Raw genomic sequence first — 19,829 nt, 5'->3', positions numbered from 1 at the left:
CAGTCACCAGCAAAGCACCATCACACCTCCTCCTCCTCCATGCTTCACGGTGGAAACCACACATGTGGCGATCATCCCTTCACCTACTCTGCCTCTCACAAAGACACAGCGGTTGGAACCAAAAATCTCAAATTTGGACTCATCAGACCAAAAGACAGATTTTCACCGTTCTAATGACCATTGCTCGTGTTTCTTGGCCCAAGCAAGTCTCTTCTTCTTATTGGTGTCCTTTAGTATAGGTTTCTTTGCAGCGGAAGGCCAGCATCCTGGAGTCGCCTCTACACTGTTGACGTTGAGACTAGTGTTTTGCGGGTACTATTTAATAAAGCTGCCAGTTGAGGACTTGTGAGGCCTCTGTTTCTCAAACTAGACACTAATGTACTTGTCCTCTTGCTCAGTTGTGCACCGGGGCCTCCCACTCCTTTTTCTATTCTGGTTAGAGCCCGTCTGTGCTGTTCTGTGAAGGGAGTAGTACACAGTGTTGTACAAGATCTTCAGTTTCTTGGCAATTTCTCGCATGGAATAGCCTTCATTTCCCAGAACAAGAATAGACTGACAAGTTTCAGAAGAAAGTTCTTTGTTTCTGGCCATTTTGAGCCTGTAATCGAACCCACATGCTGATGCTCCAGATACTCAACTAGTCTAAAGAAGGCCAGTTTTATTGATTATTTAATCAGAACAACAGTTTTCAGCTGTGCTAACATTATTGCAAAAGGCTTTTTTAAATTTTAAATTTTACCCCTTTTTCTCCCCAATTTCATGGTATCCAATTGTTGTAGTAGCTACTATCTTGTCTCATCGCTACAACTCCCGTACGGGCTCAGGAGAGACGAAGGTTGAAAGTCATGCGTCCTCCGATACACAACCCAAGCAAGCCGCACTGCTTCTTACACCGTGCACCTGGCCACCTTGGTTAGCATGCACTGCGCCCGGCCTGCCACAGGAGTCGCTGGTGCGCGATGAGACAAGGACACCCCTACCGACCAAGCCCTCCCTAACCCGGACGACGCTAGGCCAATTGTGCATCGCCCCACGGACCTCCAGGTCGCGGCCGGTTTACGACAGAGCCAGGGACTCTGATGACACAGGTGGCACTGCAGTACAGCGCCCTTAACCACTGCGCCACCCGGGAGGCCTCAAAACGGTTTTCTAATGATCAATTAGCCTTTTAAAATGATAAACTTGGATTAGCTAACACAACGTGCCATTGGAACACGAGTGATGGTTGCTGATAATGGACCTCTTGACGCCTATGTAGATATTGCATAAAAAATCTGCCGTTTCCAGCTACAATAGTCATTTACAACATTAACAATGTCTACACTGTATTGCTGATGTTATTTTAATGGCCAAAAAACTTGCTTTTCTTTCAAAAACAAGGACATTTCTAAGTGACCCCAAACTGTTGAACGGTAGTGTAGGTTAACATTGGGCTGGCTGATCCTTTTCTAAATATACACACAGTGGCCAGTTTATTAGATACACCCATTTAGTACCATGTCGGACCCACATTTGCCTCCACAACAGCCTGAATTCTTCGGGGTGTGGAAATGTTGCTCAAATTGGTATCAAGGAACCTAACGTGTGGCAGGAACACATTCCCCTCACCATTACACCACCACCACCAGCCTGTACTGTTGACAACAGACAAGATGGGGCCATGGACTCATGCTGCTTATGCCAAATCCTTACTCTGCCATCAGCACGACGCAACATGCTATTTTTCAGTGTTGGTGATCACGTGTCCACTGGAGCCACTTCTTCTTGTTTTTAGCTGATAGGAGTGGAACAAGTTGTGGTAGTCTGATGCAATCGCCCATGTGTTGTTGTGGGTTCCAAAATGTCGTTCTGTTCACAACTGTTGTTACTGCGCCATTATTTGCCTGTTTGTGGCCTTGCTTGTTATCTTGCACGGTTCCTTGCCATTCTCCTTCGACCTTCTCATCAACAGGCTGTTTTTTTGTGTGTCGCTACGTGGATAGAAACCAACATGGCAGAGAGCTGTTCCGCTAATACCATCCGTCACTGAAAGTTACCTTCAGAAAGTATTCACACATTTTAACTTTTTTTCACGTTGTATTGTGTTACAGCCTGAATTAAAAAACGGATTACATTGAGATATTGTGTCACACAGACAATACCCCGTAATGTCAAAAGTAGAATTATGTTTTGACACATTTTTTTTATACTAATTATTTACAAATGAAAATATGAAATGTTTTGAGTCAATAAGTATACAAACCCTTTGTTATGGCAAACTTAAATAAAATCAGGAGTATAAATGTACTAAATAGTAAAACCACTGGGCCTCGAGGGACCCCCCCCCCCCAGTCAAGCTAATGAGCAGTCAGACTGCAACATTCTAAAAGGGTCATTCATACTTCAACATTCTAAAAGTGTAATTCATACTTCAACATTCTAAAAGGGTAATTCAACATTCTAAAAGGGTAATTCATACTTCAACATTCTAAAAGGGTAATTCATACTTCAACATTCTAAAAGTGTAATTCATACTTCAACATTCTAAAAGTGTAATTCATACTTCAACATTCTAAAAGGGTAATTCATACGTATCATATATATTATCGCAAATGTTTTAATAATTTGGTTTATCTTTATGACGGTCTACGGTAACATTCGATTACGATTTTTATTTTAAATAACACAATAGCGTTTTCAATAGTTTGTTACAATTTTTATTTTTTTACAGTTTTGACATAAATCTATGACAAGACCTGAAAATGGTTGTCTAGCAATGATCAACAAGCAATTTGACAAGAGTTTGAAGAATTTTGAAAAGAATAATGGGCAAATGTTGCACAATCCAGGTGTGGAAAGCTCTTAGAGACTCACCCAGAAAGACACAGCTGTAATCGCTGCCAAAGGTGCTTCTACAAGTATAGACTCAGGCATGTGAATACTTATGTAAATGAGTTATTTCTGAATTTCATTTTCAATAAATGTTCAAGTATTACGTCATTATGGAATATTGTGACGTCATTATGGAATATTGTGACGTCATTATGGAATATTGTGACGTCATTATGGAATATTGTGACGTCATTATGGAATATTGTGACGTCATTATGGAATATTGTGACGTCATTATGGAATATTGTGACGTCATTATGGAATATTGTGACGTCATTATGGAATATTGTGACGTCATTATGGAATATTGTGACGTCATTATGGAATATTGTGACGTCATTATGGAATATTGTGACGTCATTATGGAATATTGTGACGTCATTATGGAATATTGTGACGCCATTATGGAGTATTGTGACGTCATTATGGAATATTGTGACGTCATTATGGAGTAATGGAGTATTGTGACGTCATTATGGAATATTGTGACGTCATTATGGAGTATTGTGACGTCATTATGGAATGTTGTGGCGTCATTATGGAATATTGTGACGCCGTTATGGCGTATTGTTATGGCTTATTGTGATGTCGTTATGGAATATTGTGACGCCGTTATGGCGTATTGTGACGTCATTATGGAATATTGTGACGCCGTTGTGGCGTATTGTGACGTCGTTATGGCGTATTGTGACGTCGTTATGGAATATTGTGACGCCGTTATGGCGTATTGTGACGTCGTTATGGCGTATTGTGACGTCGTTATGGCGTATTGTGACGTCGTTATGGCGTATTGTGACGTCGTTATGGCGTATTGTGTGACGATAGGGTCGTGAGAAAATGTATTTAATCCGTTTTGAATTCAGGCTGTAACACAACAAAATGTGGAATAAGTTAAGGGGTGTGAGTACTTTCTGGAGGCACTGTAGTGTGAGGAGGAGACTGGAGGGGTTTGACAACTTCTTCTATGGTAGATGAGTCACACATGGAGACAGCTTCTTCTATGGTAGACAAGCCATACAGAGAGACAACTTCTTCTATGGTAGACAAGTCATACAGAGAGACAACTTATTCTATGGTAGACAAGCCATACAGAGAGACAACTTCTTCTATGGTAGACAAGCCATTACATAACAATGAATGGACACCGAGAGGAGTTGGCTGATAAAAACAGGCTGAACCACCAGGCTACCGGAAGAGGCTTTGGTAGTAATCCCTTCCATCAGCTGTCTCTCTGGCAATTTAGCCAGGGGACAAGGTTACTTTGGTAGTAAGTTGTAAGTAGCCTTGTCCGAGCCAGAACGGCCCACAGGGCAGGAGCCCATCTCCTGTTTCTGTAGCGTGAGGCAGTTTGATGTACAAGAACATCCCCGGGACAGGTTTCTAGTAGCAGCAAAACAAAAGTCTCAGTGAAGGATCCAGCACCATGGCTGTGTAGTAAACCATGGCTGTGTAGTAAACCATGGCTGTGTAGTAAACCATGGCTGTATAGTAAACCATGGCTGTATAGTAAACCATGGCTGTATAGTAAACCATGGCTGTATAAATCAAATCAAATCAAATTTATTTGTCACATACACATGGTTAGCAGATGTTAATGCGAGTGTAGCGAAATGCTTGTGCTTCTAGTTCCAACAATGCAGTAATAACGAACAAGTAATCTAACTAACAATTCCAAAAAAACCTACTGTCTTATACACAGTGTAAGGGGATAAAGAATATGTACATAAGGATATATGAATGAGTGATGGTACAGAGCAGCATAGGCAAGATACAGTAGATGATATCGAGTACAGTATATACATATGAGATGAGTATGTAAACCAAGTGGCATAGTTAAAGTGGCTAGTGATACATGTATTACATAAGGATGCAGTCGATGATATAGAGTACAGTATCTACGTATGCATATGAGATGAATAATGTAGGGTAAGTAACATTATATAAGGTAGCATTGTTTAAAGTGGCTAGTGATATATTTACATCATTTCCCATCAATTCCCATGATTAAAGTGGCTGGAGTAGAGTCAGTGGCATTGACAGTGTGTTGGCAGTAGCCACTCAATGTTAGTGGTGGCTGTTTAACAGTCTGATGGCCTTGAGATAGAAGCTGTTTTTCAGTCTCTCGGTCCCAGCTTTGATGCACCTGTACTGACCTCGCCTTCTGGATGACAGCGGGGTGAACAGGCAGTGGCTCGGGTGGTTGATGTCCTTGATGATCTTTATGGCCTTCCTGTAGCATCGGGTGGTGTAGGTGTCCTGGAGGGCAGGTAGTTTGCCCCCGGTGATGCGTTGTGCAGACCTCACTACCCTCTGGAGAGCCTTACGGTTGAGGGCGGTGCAGTTGCCATACCAGGCGGTGATACAGCCCGCCAGGATGCTCTCGATTGTGCATCTGTAGAAGTTTGTGAGTGCTTTTGGTGACAAGCCGAATTTCTTCAGCCTCCTGAGGTTGAAGAGGCGCTGCTGCGCCTTCTTCACGATGCTGTCTGTGTGAGTGGACCAATTCAGTTTGTCTGTGATGTGTATGCCGAGGAACTTAAAACTTGCTACCCTCTCCACTACTGTTCCATCGATGTGGATGGGGGGGTGTTCCCTCTGCTGTTTCCTGAAGTCCACAATCATCTCCTTAGTTTTGTTGACGTTGAGTGTGAGGTTATTTTCCTGACACCACACTCCGAGGGCCCTCACCTCCTCCCTGTAGGCCGTCTCGTCGTTGTTGGTAATCAAGCCTACCACTGTTGTGTCGTCCGCAAACTTGATGATTGAGTTGGAGGCGTGCGTGGCCACGCAGTCGTGGGTGAACAGGGAGTACAGGAGAGGGCTCAGAACGCACCCTTGTGGGGCCCCAGTGTTGAGGATCAGCGGGGAGGAGATGTTGTTGCCTACCCTCACCACCTGGGGGCGGCCCGTCAGGAAGTCCAGTACCCAGTTGCACAGGGCGGGGTCGAGACCCAGGGTCTCGAGCTTGATGACGAGCTTGGAGGGTACTATGGTGTTGAATGCCGAGCTGTAGTCGATGAACAGCATTCTCACATAGGTATTCCTCTTGTCCAGATGGGTTAGGGCAGTGTGCAGTGTGGTTGAGATTGCATCGTCTGTGGACCTATTTGGGCGGTAAGCAAATTGGAGTGGGTCAAGGGTGTCAGGTAGGGTGGAGGTGATATGGTCCTTGACTAGTCTCTCAAAGCACTTCATGATGACGGATGTGAGTGCTACGGGGCGGTAGTCGTTTAGCTCAGTTACCTTAGCTTTCTTGGGAACAGGAACAATGGTGGCCCTCTTGAAGCATGTGGGAACAGCAGACTGGTATAGGGATTGGTTGAATATGTCCGTAAACACACCGGCCAGCTGGTCTGCGCATGCTCTGAGGGCGCGGCTGGGGATGCCGTCTGGGCCTGCAGCCTTGCGAGGGTTAACACGTTTAAATGTCTTACTCACTTCGGCTGCAGTGAAGGAGAGACCGCATGTTTTCGTTGCAGGCCGTGTCAGTGGCACTGTATTGTCCTCAAAGCGGGCAAAAAAGTTGTTTAGTCTGCCTGGGAGCAAGACATCCTGGTCCGTGACTGGGCTGGGTTTCTTCCTGTAGTCCGTGATTGACTGTAGACCCTGCCACATGCCTCTTGTGTCTGAGCCGTTGAATTGAGATTCTACTTTGTCTCTGTACTGGCGCTTAGCTTGTTTGATAGCCTTGCGGAGGGAATAGCTGCGCTGTTTGTATTCAGTCATGTTACCAGACACCTTGCCCTGATTAAAAGCAGTGGTTCGCGCCTTCAGTTCCACACGAATGCTGCCATCAATCCACGGTTTCTGGTTGGGGAATGTTTTAATCGTTGCTATGGGAACGACATCTTCAACGCACGTTCTAATGAACTCGCACACCGAATCAGCGTATTCGTCAATGTTGTTGGCTGACGCAATACGAAACATCTCCCAGTCCACGTGATGGAAGCAGTCTTGGAGTGTGGAGTCAGCTTGGTCGGACCAGCGTTGGACAGACCTCAGCGTGGGAGCTTCTTGTTTTAGTTTCTGTCTGTAGGCAGGGATCAACAAAATGGAGTCGTGGTCAGCTTTTCCGAAAGGGGGGCGGGGCAGGGCCTTATATGCGTCGCGGAAGTTAGAGTAACAATGATCCAGGGTCTTTCCACCCCTGGTTGCGCAATCGATATGCTGATAAAATTTAGGGAGTCTTGTTTTCAGATTAGCCTTGTTAAAATCCCCAGCTACAATGAATGCAGCCTCCGGATAAATCGTTTCCAGTTTGCAGAGAGTTAAATAAAGTTCGTTCAGAGCCATCGATGTGTCTGCTTGGGGGGGGATATATACGGCTGTGATTATAATCGAAGAGAATTCTCTTGGTAGATAATGCGGTCTACATTTGATTGTGAGGAATTCTAAATCAGGTGAACAGAAGGATTTGAGTTCCTGTATGTTTCTTTCATCACACCATGTCACGTTGGCCATAATGCATACGCCCCCGCCCCTCTTCTTACCAGAAAGATGTTCGTTTCTGTCCGCGCGATGCGTGGAGAAACCCGCTGGCTGCACCGCTTCGGATTGCGTCTCTCCGGTGAGCCACGTTTCCGTGAAGCAAAGAACATTACAGTCTCTGATGTCCCTCTGGAATGCTACCCTTGCTCGGATTTCATCAACCTTGTTGTCAAGAGACTGGACATTGGCAAGAAGAATGCTAGGGAGTGGTGCACGATGTGCCCGTCTCCGGAGTCTGACCAGAAGACCGCTTCGTTTCCCTCTTTTTCTGAGTCGTTTTTTTGGGTCGCTGCATGGGAACCATCCCGTGGCGCTGGTTGTAAGGCAGAACACAGGATCCGCATCGCGAAAAACATATTCTTGGTCGTACTGGTGGTGAGTTGACGCTGATCTTATATTCAGTAGTTCTTCTCGGCTGTATGTGATGAAACCTAAGATGACCTGGGGTACTAGTGTAAGAAATAACACGTAAAAAAACAAAAAACTGCATAGTTTCCTAGGAACGCGAAGCGAGGCGGCCATCTCTGTCGGCGCCGGGTTTACATAGTAAACCATGGCTGTGTAGTAAACCATGGCTGTGGGCAGTAAACCATGGCTGTGTAAACCATGACTGTATAGTAATCCATGGCTGTGGGCAGTAAACCATGGCTGTGTAGTAAACCATGGCTGTGTAGTAAACCATGGCTGTGGGCAGTAAACCATGGCTGTGTAGTAAACCATGGCTGTGTAGTAAACCATGGCTGTGTAGTAAACCATGGCTGTGTAGTAAACCATGGCTGTGGGCAGTAAACCATGACTGTATAGTAATCCATGGCTGTGTAGTAAACCATGGCTGTGTAGTAAACCATGGCTGTGTAGTAAACCATGGCTGTGTAGTAAACCATGGCTGTATAGTAAACCATGGCTGTGTAGTAAACCATGGCTGTGTAGTAAACCATGGCTGTGTAGTAAACCATGGCTGTATAGTAAACCATGGCTGTACAGTAAACCATGGCTGTACAGTAAACCATGGCTGTACAGTAAACCATGGCTGTACAGTAAACCATGGCTGTATAGTAAACCATGGCTGTGTAGTAAACCATGGCTGTGCAGTAAACCATGGCTGTGCAGTAAACCATGGCTGTGCAGTAAACCATGGCTGTGCAGTAAACCATGGCTGTGCAGTAAACCATGGCTGTACAGTAAACCATGGCTGTGTAGTAAACCATGGCTGTGTAGTAAACCATGGCTGTGCAGTAAACCATGGCTGTGCAGTAAACCATGGCTGTGCAGTAAACCATGGCTGTGCAGTAAACCATGGCTGTGCAGTAAACCATGGCTGTGCAGTAAACCATGGCTGTGCAGTAAACCATGGCTGTGCAGTAAACCATGGCTGTGCAGTAAACCATGGCTGTGCAGTAAACCATGGCTGTGCAGTAAACCATGGCTGTGTAGTAAACCATGGCTGTGTAGTAAACCATGGCTGTGCAGTAAACCATGGCTGTGCAGTAAACCATGGCTGTGCAGTAAACCATGGCTGTGCAGTAAACCATGGCTGTGCAGTAAACCATGGCTGTGTAGTAAACCATGGCTGTGTAGTAAACCATGGCTGTGTAGTAAACCATGGCTGTATAGTAAACCATGGCTGTGTAGTAAACCATGGCTGTGTAGTAAACCATGGCTGTGTAGTAAACCATGGCTGTGTAGTAAACCATGGCTGTGGGCAGTAAACCATGGCTGTGTAGTAAACCATGACTGTATAGTAATCCATGGCTGTGGGCAGTAAACCATGGCTGTGTAGTAAACCATGGCTGTGTAGTAATCCATGGCTGTGGGCAGTAAACCATGGCTGTGTAGTAAACCATGGCTGTGTAGTAAACCATGGCTGTGGGCAGTAAACCATGACTGTATAGTAATCCATGGCTGTGTAGTAAACCATGGCTGTGTAGTAAACCATGGCTGTATAGTAAACCATGGCTGTGTAGTAAACCATGGCTGTGTAGTAAACCATGGCTGTATAGTAAACCATGGCTGTGTAGTAAACCATGGCTGTGTAGTAAACCATGGCTGTGTAGTAAACCATGGCTGTGTAGTAAACCATGGCTGTGTAGTAAACCATGGCTGTATAGTAAACCATGGCTGTACAGTAAACCATGGCTGTACAGTAAACCATGGCTGTACAGTAAACCATGGCTGTGTAGTAAACCATGGCTGTACAGTAAACCATGGCTGTATAGTAAACCATGGCTGTATAGTAAACCATGGCTGTGCAGTAAACCATGGCTGTATAGTAAACCATGGCTGTGTAGTAAACCATGGCTGTGCAGTAAATCATGGCTGTGCAGTAAACCATGGCTGTACAGACTCCAGCAGCATGGCTGTGTGTCCAGTGCAGTTTCTAGGCTTGTACAATGTAACGGTAACCTCCTGTGTAACACATTAATTATTCAAGACCTCTAGCCTCCCTAGAAGCGTGTTTATTGGCTGACTGACTGAAGAGGCTCATCTCAATAGGTTGTCCAGGTGTTCAATTTATTCTCTATTGTTTTACTCACAGTCAGACCTCCTCCTTCAATGGCCAAACCTTGAATTCTGCACCTGTGTCACCCCCCAACAAAAAAAACCAACAACACTATTTTGCTCAAAACATATATACATTTTTGGTTACCCTTAAGTGTGTGTACTAGACTGTACTTTGTACTTGGAGTATTGTATTTCAACAGGAAAATAATAGCTGGAGTGGGACTTGTAATAAGCACTGTGAGGACAGGCAGAGGGTGATGTAATGCCAGCCCAGGCTAGCTGCATGACTGTGAACATGGGTGGTGATAAATCACACACAAACAGTCATATGTTCAGGTACGCCTACCTGAGGCAAAGGGGAGAGGAAGGATGGTGTTGATTTGACGGAGGAGGCTGAGGGGGAAACAGGCTGAGGCCCGTAGTGGGGGAAGACAGAGCCTCAAGGAGCATTTACCAATATCCCTTCTGAGTCTGTCAGGGTGTGCCCCTGTGTGTGTGTGTGCCCGTGTCTGGAGTGAGAGCGTGAGGTGTGTGCCTGTGTGTGTGTGTGTGCGCCTGTGTGCGGTGTGTCTGCCTGTGTGTGTGTGTGCCTGTGTGTGTGTGTGTGTGTGTGTGCCCCTGTGTGTGTGTGTGTGCGTCCGTGTGTGTGTGTGCCTGTGTGTGTGCGTCCGTGTGTGTGTATGCCCGTGTGTGGAGTGAGAGCGTGAGGTGTGTGTGTGTGTGTGTGTGTGTGTACTTAGCTGCGTCTGTGACTCACTCAGTGTGACTCAGTCTGTGCAAGAAATGAGAGAAGGAAAGAGAGGCCAGTAAGGTAGAAACGGACAGATGGACAGATTGAGACAGATGGACAGATTGAGACAGATGGACAGATGGACAGATTGAGGCGGAGCCAGAGAGATAGCATGCGGATTCTGACAGACACCAGGACAATGGAGGAGCTTCCTCCCCCTGCTTAGGACACGCCAGTCCCCCTCTGTCTGTGACAGACACCCAGGCTGAAATGGCACCCTATTCCCTATATAGTGCACTACTTTAGACCAGAGCCCTATGGCACCCTATTCCCTATATAGTGCACTACTTTAGACCAGAGCCCTATGCCACCCTATTCCCTATATAGTGCACTACTTTAGACCACAGCCCTATGGCACCCTATTCCCTATATAGTGCACTACTTTAGACCAGAGCCCTATGGCACCCTATTCCCTATATAGTGCACTACTTTAGACCAGAGCCCTATGCCACCCTATTCCCTATATAGTGCACTACTTTAGACCAGAGCCCTATGGCACCCTATTCCCTATATAGTGCACTACTTTAGACCAGAGCCCTATGGTACCCTATTCCCTATATAGTGCACTACTTTAGACCAGAGCCCTATGGCACCCTATTCCCTATATAGTGCACTACTTTAGACCAGAGCCCTATGGCACCCTATTCCCTATATAGTGCACTACTTTAGACCAGAGCCCTATGGTACCCTATTCCTTATATAGTGCACTACTTTAGACCAGAGCCCTATGGCACCCTATTCCCTATTTTTATTTTTATTTTTATTTCACCTTTATTTAACCAGGTAGGCTAGTTGAGAACACCTTTATTTAACCAGGTAGGCTAGTTGAGAACACCTTTATTTAACCAGGTAGGCTAGTTGAGAACACCTTTATTTAACCAGGTAGGCTAGTTGAGAACACCTTTATTTAACCAGGTAGGCTAGTTGAGAACACCTTTATTTAACCAGGTAGGCTAGTTGAGAACACCTTTATTTAACCAGGTAGGCTAGTTGAGAACACCTTTATTTAACCAGGTAGGCTAGTTGAGAACAAGTTCTCATTTGCAACTGCGACCTGGCCAAGATAAAGCATAGCAGTGTGAGCATACAACAAAGAGTTACACATGGAGTAAACAATTAACAAGTCAATAACACAGTAGAAAACGAAGGGGGAGTCTATATACAATGTGTGCAAAAGGCATGAGGAGGTAGGCAAATAATTACAATTTTGCAGATTAACACTGGAGTGATAAAAGATCAGATGGTCATGTACAGGTAGAGATATTGGTGTGCAGAAGAGCAGAAAAGTAAATAAATAAATAGACCAGAGCCCTATGGTACCCTATTCCCTATATAGTGCACTACTTTAGACCAGAGCCCTATGGCACCCTATTCCCTATATATATATATAGTACACTGCTAGCATCTGTTACTAAACCAATAACTAGCCAGCTAATGCTAATATTGTTGCACTCGCTAAGTCTAGAGGTCTTAGGTCTCGTTAACTGGTCTGTAACCTGATTAAAGATGTGTATATACAGTACCAATCAACAGTTTGGACACATGCACTCATTCAAGGGTTTTTCTTAATTTTTTTTACATTGTAGAATAATAGTGAAGACATCAAAACTATAAAATAACACATATGGAATCATGTAGTAACCAAAATAGTGTTTAAACAAATAAAAAATATATTTTTTATATTTGAGATTCTTCGAAAGTAGCCACCATTTTGCTTTGATGAACAGCTTTGCTCTCGGCCTCCTCTCAACCAGCTGGAATGCTTTTTCATGAATACCCCATAGACCAAATGCTACTTGCTCATCTCAGAGGCAGAAGGATGGGTGTAATGATTCTGGACGGCCAGATTGCTAGGAGAAAAGCAGCAGCCATATGGGGGAATCATAGGTGGCTTGTTTCAGATAGTTTAAAAAAAATATTGTTCTAGATACCATGTCTTTTTTTTTTTTATGTTGTTTTGACAAGAGGTCATTCAGAATTTAACGCCAATACCGATTATTGGAGGACCCAAAAAAGCCACTACCGATTAATCAGCCGTTGAATTATTATTATTTTTTTTAAATATATATTTTATATTATTTTTCTAATAATGACAATTACAACAATACTGAATGAACAATGAACCCATTTATTTTAACTTAATATAATACATAAATAAAATCTATTTAGTAAAAAAAAAGAAAGAATGAAACATGTTCAATTTAAAAACAAAGTGTTGGAGAAGAAAGTAAAAGTGCAATATGTGCCATGTAAGAAAGCTAACGTTTCAGTTCCTTGCTCAGAACATGAGAACATATGAAAGCTGGTGGTTCCTTTTAACATGAGTCTTCAATATTCCCAGGTAAGAAGTTTTAGGTTGTAGTTATTATAGGAATTATAGGACTATTTCTCTCTATACCATTTGTATTTCATTAACCTTTTACTATTGGAGGTTCTTATAGGCACTTTAGTATTGCCAGCCTAATCTCAGGAGTTGATAGGCTTGAAGTCACAAAAAGCGCTGTGATTCAAGCATTGCTAAGACCTGCTCGCAATCGCAGGAAAGTGCTGTTTGAATGAATGCTTACGAGCCTGCTGGTGCCTACCATCACTCAGTCAGACTGCTCTATCAAATCATGGACTTAATTATAATAAACACACAGAAATACGAGCCTTTGGTCATTAATATGGTCGAATCCGGAAACTATCATTTCGAAAACAAAACGTTTATTCTTTCAGTGAAATACGTAACTGTTCCGTATTTTATCTAACGGGTGGCATCCATCAGTCTAAATATTCCTGTTACATTGTACAACCTTCAATGTTATGTCATAATTATGTAAAATTCTGGCAAATGAATGATTGTCTTTGTTAGGAAGAGAAACAGTTCGCAACGAGCCAGGTGGCCCAAACTGCTGCATTATACCCTGACTCTGCTTACACTGAACGCAAGAGAATTGACACAATATCCCTAGTTAATATTCCCTGCCGGTCTCCCTCCCTGTCTCCCTCCCTGTCTCTCTCTCTCTTTCCTAAAGGTGGGCTCTCATCGCGTCAAGCTCTCCAGAGGGTACGAGGCCAACGCACCGGCTTTTGAGAGGTAATTATTCTGTTTCCTTCAGTCTTGTTAGCTGCGTAAACCTCACAGTAGTGAGAGGAGATGAGAGGAGACACCCCCCCCCTTCCCTCTGGATGGTGAGCTTTATACTGGACCAGAATCATTTTGGGGATAGTGCACTACTCTGGACCAGAGTCATATTGGGGATAGTGCACTACTCTGGACCAGAGTCATAATGGGGATAGTGCACTACTTTGGACCAGAATTATATTGGGGATAGTGCACTACTCTGGACCAGAGTCATATTGGGGATAGTGCACTACTCTGGACCAGAGTCATATTGGGGATAGTGCACTACTCTGGACCAGAGTCATATTGGGGATAGGGCACTACAGAGGGAATAGGGTGTCTGTCTACTTCTACTAGGTCACAGAGAGAGAGAGAGAGAGAGACATTAAACTCTAGTCTTGTTGACATTAGCAAGGCTGCAGTAGGATCTAAATGCTACTCTACTGAATAGAAATAAAAATGTGCAACATGTTAAGTGTTTGGGTCCATGTTTCATGAGCTGAAATATCTTTTGAAATAAAAGATCCCAAATGTACAAAAAGCGTATTGCTCTCATTTTTTGTGCATACATTTGTTTACATCCCTGTTCATGAGTAATTCTGATTTTCCAAGATAATCCATCCACCTGACAGGTGTGGCATATAAAAAAAGCTGATTAAACAGCATGATCATTACACAGGTGCACCTTGTGCTGGGGACAATAAAAGGCCACTCTAAAATGTGCAGTTTTGTCACACAAAGCAAAGCCACAGATGTCTCAAGTTTTGAGGGAGCGTTCAGTTGGCGTGCTGACTGTAGGAATGTCCTCCAGAGCTGTTGCCAGTTAATTGAATGTTCATTTCTCTACCATAATCCGCCTCCAACGTTGTTTTAGATAATTTGTCAGTACATTCAACCGGCCTCACAACCACAGACCACGCGTAACCATGACAACCCAGGACCTCCACATCCAGCTTCTTCACCTGTGGGATCATCTGAGACCAGCCACCTGGACAGTTGATGAAACTGTGGGTTTTGTATAAATGAAGAATTTCTGCACAAACTGTCAGAAATCGTCTCAGGGAAGCTCACCTGCGTGCTCGTCGTCCTCACCAGGGAAGTTCACCTGCATGCTCGTCGTCCTCACCATGGAAGCTCACCTGACTGCAGTTTCACGTTGTAACTGACTTCAGTGGGGAAAATGCTACTTTCGACGGAGAAGTGTGCTCTTAACTGTACCGGGCAGGTGGCAGACTGTGTGTATGGGGTCGTGTGGGCGAGCGGTACCCAGCTCTGGGGTTATGGTATGGGCAGGCATAAGCTACGGACAACGAAAACACTTAAATATTGTGACGAGATCCTGAGGCCCATTGTCGTGCCATTCATCCACTACCATCATCATAACCAACAGATGTATATCTGTATTCCCAGTTGTGAAATCCATAGATTAGGGCCTCATGAATTCATTTAAATTGACTGATTTCCGTATATGAAATGTAGCTCAGTAAAATCTTTGAAATTGTTGCATGTTGTGTTTTATATTTGTGTTCAGTGTACAAGGTGGTTGTTATGACTGCTAACCATTACCTACACCTGTAATATCCCCTGTCTGAGTAGGGCTTCTCTGTAGTGGGGGCTTCTGTCTGAGTGGGGTCTTCTGTCTGAGTGGGGCTTCTCTGTAGTGGGGTCTTCACTGAGGCTGTGTCCTTTGATGATGTCGTAATGCATCTGACTCTCGGGTGTCACCTTCTGGGGGAGAGGGGGGGTTTGTGGGAGTGATATCTCACCTGTGTATGTGACTGTGTTCCAGAGTGATATCTCACCTGTGTATGTGACTGTGTTCCGGAGTGATATCTCACCTGTGTATGTGACTGTGTTCCGGAGTGATATCTCACCTGTGTATGTGACTGTGTTCCGGAGTGATATCTCACCTGTGTATGTGACTGTGTTCCGGAGTGATATCTCACCTGTGTATGTGACTGTGTTCCAGACACTTCAGTGCTCTGAGGAGGCTGTATGGGAAACAGGTGATCATCAACCTGCTCGGCATGAAGGAGGGAGAACACATGCTCAGCAAAGCATTCCAGGTACATAACCCCTCCTATAACCCTTAACCCTTAACCCCTATAACCCTTAACCCCTATAACCCTTAACCCCTATAACCCTTAACCCCTATAACCCTTAACCCCTATAACCCTTAACCCCTATAACCCTTAACCCTTAACCCCTATAACCCTTAACCCCTATAACCCTTAACCCCTATAACCCTTAACCCTTAACCCTGAACTCCTCCTATAACCCTTAACCCCTATAACCCTTAACCCTTAACCCTTAACCCTTAACCCTTAACCCTGAACTCCTCCTATAACCCTTAACCCCTATAACCCTTAACCCTGAACTCCTCCTATAACCCTTAACCCCTATAACCCTTAACCCCTAAAACCCTTAACCCCTATAACCCTTAACCCTTAACCCCTATAACCCTTAACCCCTATAACCCTTAACCCTTAACCCTTAACCCCTATAAACCTTAACCCCTATAACCCTTAACCCTGAACTCCTATAACCCTTAACCCCTATAACCCTTAACCCCTATAACCCTTAACCCCTATAACCCCTAACCCCTATAACCCTTAACCCTGAACTCCTCCTATAACCCCAAACTCCTCCTATAACCCTTAACCCCTATAACCCTTAACCCCTATAACCCCTACCTCCCCTATAACCCTTAACCCTGAACTCCTCCTATAACCCTTAACCCCTACTCCTCCTATAACCCTTAACCCCTACTCCTCCTATAACCCTTAACCCCTATAACCCTTAACCCTGAACTCCTCCTATAACCCTTAACCCCTACTCCTCCTATAACCCTTAACCCCAAACTCCTCCTATAACCCTTAACCCCTACTCCTCCTATAACCCTTAACCCCTATAACCCTTAACCCTGAACTCCTCCTATAACCCTTAACCCCTATAACCCTTAACCCCTACTCCTCCTATAACCCTTAACCCCTATAACCCTTAACCCCAAACTCCTCCTATAACCCTTAACCCTGAACTCCTCCTATAACCCTTAACCCCTATAACCCTTAACCCCTATAAACCTTAACCCTGAACTCCTCCTATAACCCTTAACCCCTACAACCCTTAACCCCTACCTCCCCTATAACCCTTAACCCCAAACTCCTCCTATAACCCTTAACCCCAAACTCCTCCTATAACCCTTAACCCCAAACTCCTCCTATAACCCTTAACCCCTACCCCTCCTATAACCCTTAACCCCAAACTCCTCCTATAACCCTTAACCCCTACTCCTCCTATAACCCTTAACCCCTACCCCTCCTATAACCCCTAACTCCTCCTATAACCCCAATCAGCAAAGCACTCCAGATACATCTAACCTTACTATAACCCCAACCCCAATCAGCAAAGCACTCCAGATACATCTAACCTTACTATAACCCCAACCCCAATCAACAAAGCACTCCAGACACATCTAACCTTACTATAACCCCAATCAACAAAGCACTCCAGATACATCTAACCTTACATTCTCCAAGGTTCATGTACCTGGAGCAGATTTCAGTTTTTTTTTTATGTACCTCTTTAATGTGAACGTCCCCCCCCCCGTCAGAGTCACCTGAAGGCGTCCGAACACGCCGGAGCTGTGAAGATGATTAACTTCGACTACCATCAGATGGTGAAAGGCGGCAAAGCTGACAAACTCCACAGTGTCCTCAAACCTCAGCTCAACAAGTTTCTGGATGCCTGCAGCTTCTTCTGCTACTCTGGAGAGAAGGGGGTTACCAAGTGAGACCACACACGCACACACACACACACATCATACACACACACACACCCCATACACACACACACCCCATACACACACACACCCCATACACACACACCCCATACACACACACACACACACACCCCATACACACACACCCCCATACACACACACCCCATACACACACACACACACACACCCCATACACACACACACACACACCCCATACACACACACACACACCCCATACACACACACACACACACACACACACACCCCATACACACACACCCCATACACACACACACACATACGCACGCATACACACACACACACATACGCACGCATACACACACACACACATACGCACGCACACACACACACATACGCACACACACACACACACACACACACACACACACACCCCATGCACACACACCCCATACACACACACCCCCCATGCACACAACCCATACACACACACACACACACACACACCCCCATGCACACAACCCATACACACACCCCATACACACACACACACGCTAGCAACAAATGCCGAATCTATACACCCAGTATAACTGACCAGGTTATGAAAGACAATCGTTGTAATTCGTCTGTAAAATGAGTGTGGAAAAGGTGATTTTGTTTGTTTTGTCTATCAATAAGAACAACCCCCCTAGAACCGACAACTTGAATGGAAAATGATTTGAAGATGGTAGCAGGTTAAATTGCCACTCCTATTTGCAATCTCTTCAATCTCAGCCTATAGGAAATTGTGTGCCCTTTACCGGTTCAACCAGCTGACCAATCAGCCTGCTGCTGACCCTTAGTAAACTTTAGAATATTTATTTTTTTACAATAAACAAATGAACTGACTTTCAGCACGCTTACAAGGGAAGGGCACTCCGCACGTAGAGCAACTAACACAAATGACTTGATGATTGGCTGAAAATAACTGAAGAACGTTGTGGTAGCTGGTTTTTATTTATTTTTTGTTAAAACTTCAGTGCAGATTTGGACATTATTGTTCATATTTTGCTTCTGAAAAAATTACAAATGTGTTTTGTGCTTTACATCCCCTGCTATAATGTGGATAAAGAGTTACCTGTCTAACAGAACACACAGGGTGTTGTGGCTTTACACCCCCTGCTATAATGTGGATAAAGAGTTACCTGTCTAACAGAACACACAGGGTGTTGTGGCTTTACACCCCCTGCTATAATGTGGATAAAGAGTTACCTGTCTAACAGAACACAGAGGGTGTTGTGGCTTTACACCCCCTGCTATAATGTGGATAAAGAGTTACCTGTCTAACAGAACACACAGGGTGTTCTAGAATGGAAGCCTCTCCAACAGAATCCGGGTAGAGTTTGGCGTACCTCCGGGTAGAGTTTGGCGTACCTCCGGGTAGAGTTTGGCGTACCTCCGGGTAGAGTTTGGCGTACCTCCGGGTAGAGTTTGGCGTACCTCCGGGTAGAGTTTGGCGTACCTCCGGGTAGAGTTTGGCGTACCTCCGGGTAGAGTTTGGCGTACCTCCGGGTAGAGTTTGGCGTACCTCCGGGTAGAGTTTGGCGTAACTCCGGGTAGAGTTTGGCGTAACTCCGGGTAGAGTTTGGCGTAACTCCGGGTAGAGTTTGGCGTACCTCCGGGTAGAGTTTGGCGTACCTCCGGGTAGAGTTTGGCGTACCTCCGGGTAGAGTTTGGCGTACCTCCGGGTAGAGTTTGGCGTACCTCCGGGTAGAGTTTGGCGTACCTCCGGGTAGAGTTTGGCGTAACTCCGGGTAGAGTTTGGCGTAACTCCGGGTAGAGTTTGGCGTAACTCCGGGTAGAGTTTGGCGTAACTCCGGGTAGAGTTTGGCGTAACTCCGGGTAGAGTTTGGCGTAACTCCGGGTAGAGTTTGGCGTAACTCCGGGTAGAGTTTGGCGTACCTCCGGGTAGAGTTTGGCGTACCTCCGGGTAGAGTTTGGCGTACCTCCGGGTAGAGTTTGGCGTACCTCCGGGTAGAGTTTGGCGTACCTCCGGGTAGAGTTTGGCGTACCTCCGGGTAGAGTTTGGCGTACCTCCGGGTAGAGTTTGGCGTAACTCCGGGTAGAGTTTGGCGTAACTCCGGGTAGAGTTTGGCGTAACTCCGGGTAGAGTTTGGCACACCTCAAGATAGTTTTCTTAGCCCTCACTTTTTTCTTTCCCTATTTTGACTAATGACCTGCCACACTAGCATTAAACAAAGCCTGTCTCCATGTTTGCTGATGACTCAACATTAAACACATCAGATACCAAATGAAAAGCACTGCAACTCTTA

The 19,829-nt window shown here is 45.0% G+C and overlaps 1 protein-coding gene across 1 annotated transcript in view; it reads left to right on the top strand.

Annotated features, from left to right (window-relative positions):
* synj1 (synaptojanin 1) overlaps window positions 1-19,829 on the top strand; it is a 105,503-nt gene that overhangs the window by 28,421 nt on the left and 57,253 nt on the right. The window contains exons 7-9 of the mRNA XM_031809095.1: window positions 13,669-13,730; window positions 15,727-15,823; window positions 17,371-17,546. Of these exons, the coding sequence (XP_031664955.1) occupies window positions 13,669-13,730; window positions 15,727-15,823; window positions 17,371-17,546 (335 nt within the window). The remainder of the gene's footprint in view (window positions 1-13,668; window positions 13,731-15,726; window positions 15,824-17,370; window positions 17,547-19,829) is intronic.

The sequence above is a fragment of the Oncorhynchus kisutch genome, linkage group LG29 (genome assembly GCF_002021735.2).
Source record: "Oncorhynchus kisutch isolate 150728-3 linkage group LG29, Okis_V2, whole genome shotgun sequence".
In the NCBI taxonomy this organism is placed as follows: Eukaryota; Metazoa; Chordata; class Actinopteri; order Salmoniformes; family Salmonidae; genus Oncorhynchus; species Oncorhynchus kisutch.
Note: the sequence above shows the minus strand (reverse complement) of the source record. Positions and strands in the feature narration are given on the sequence as shown.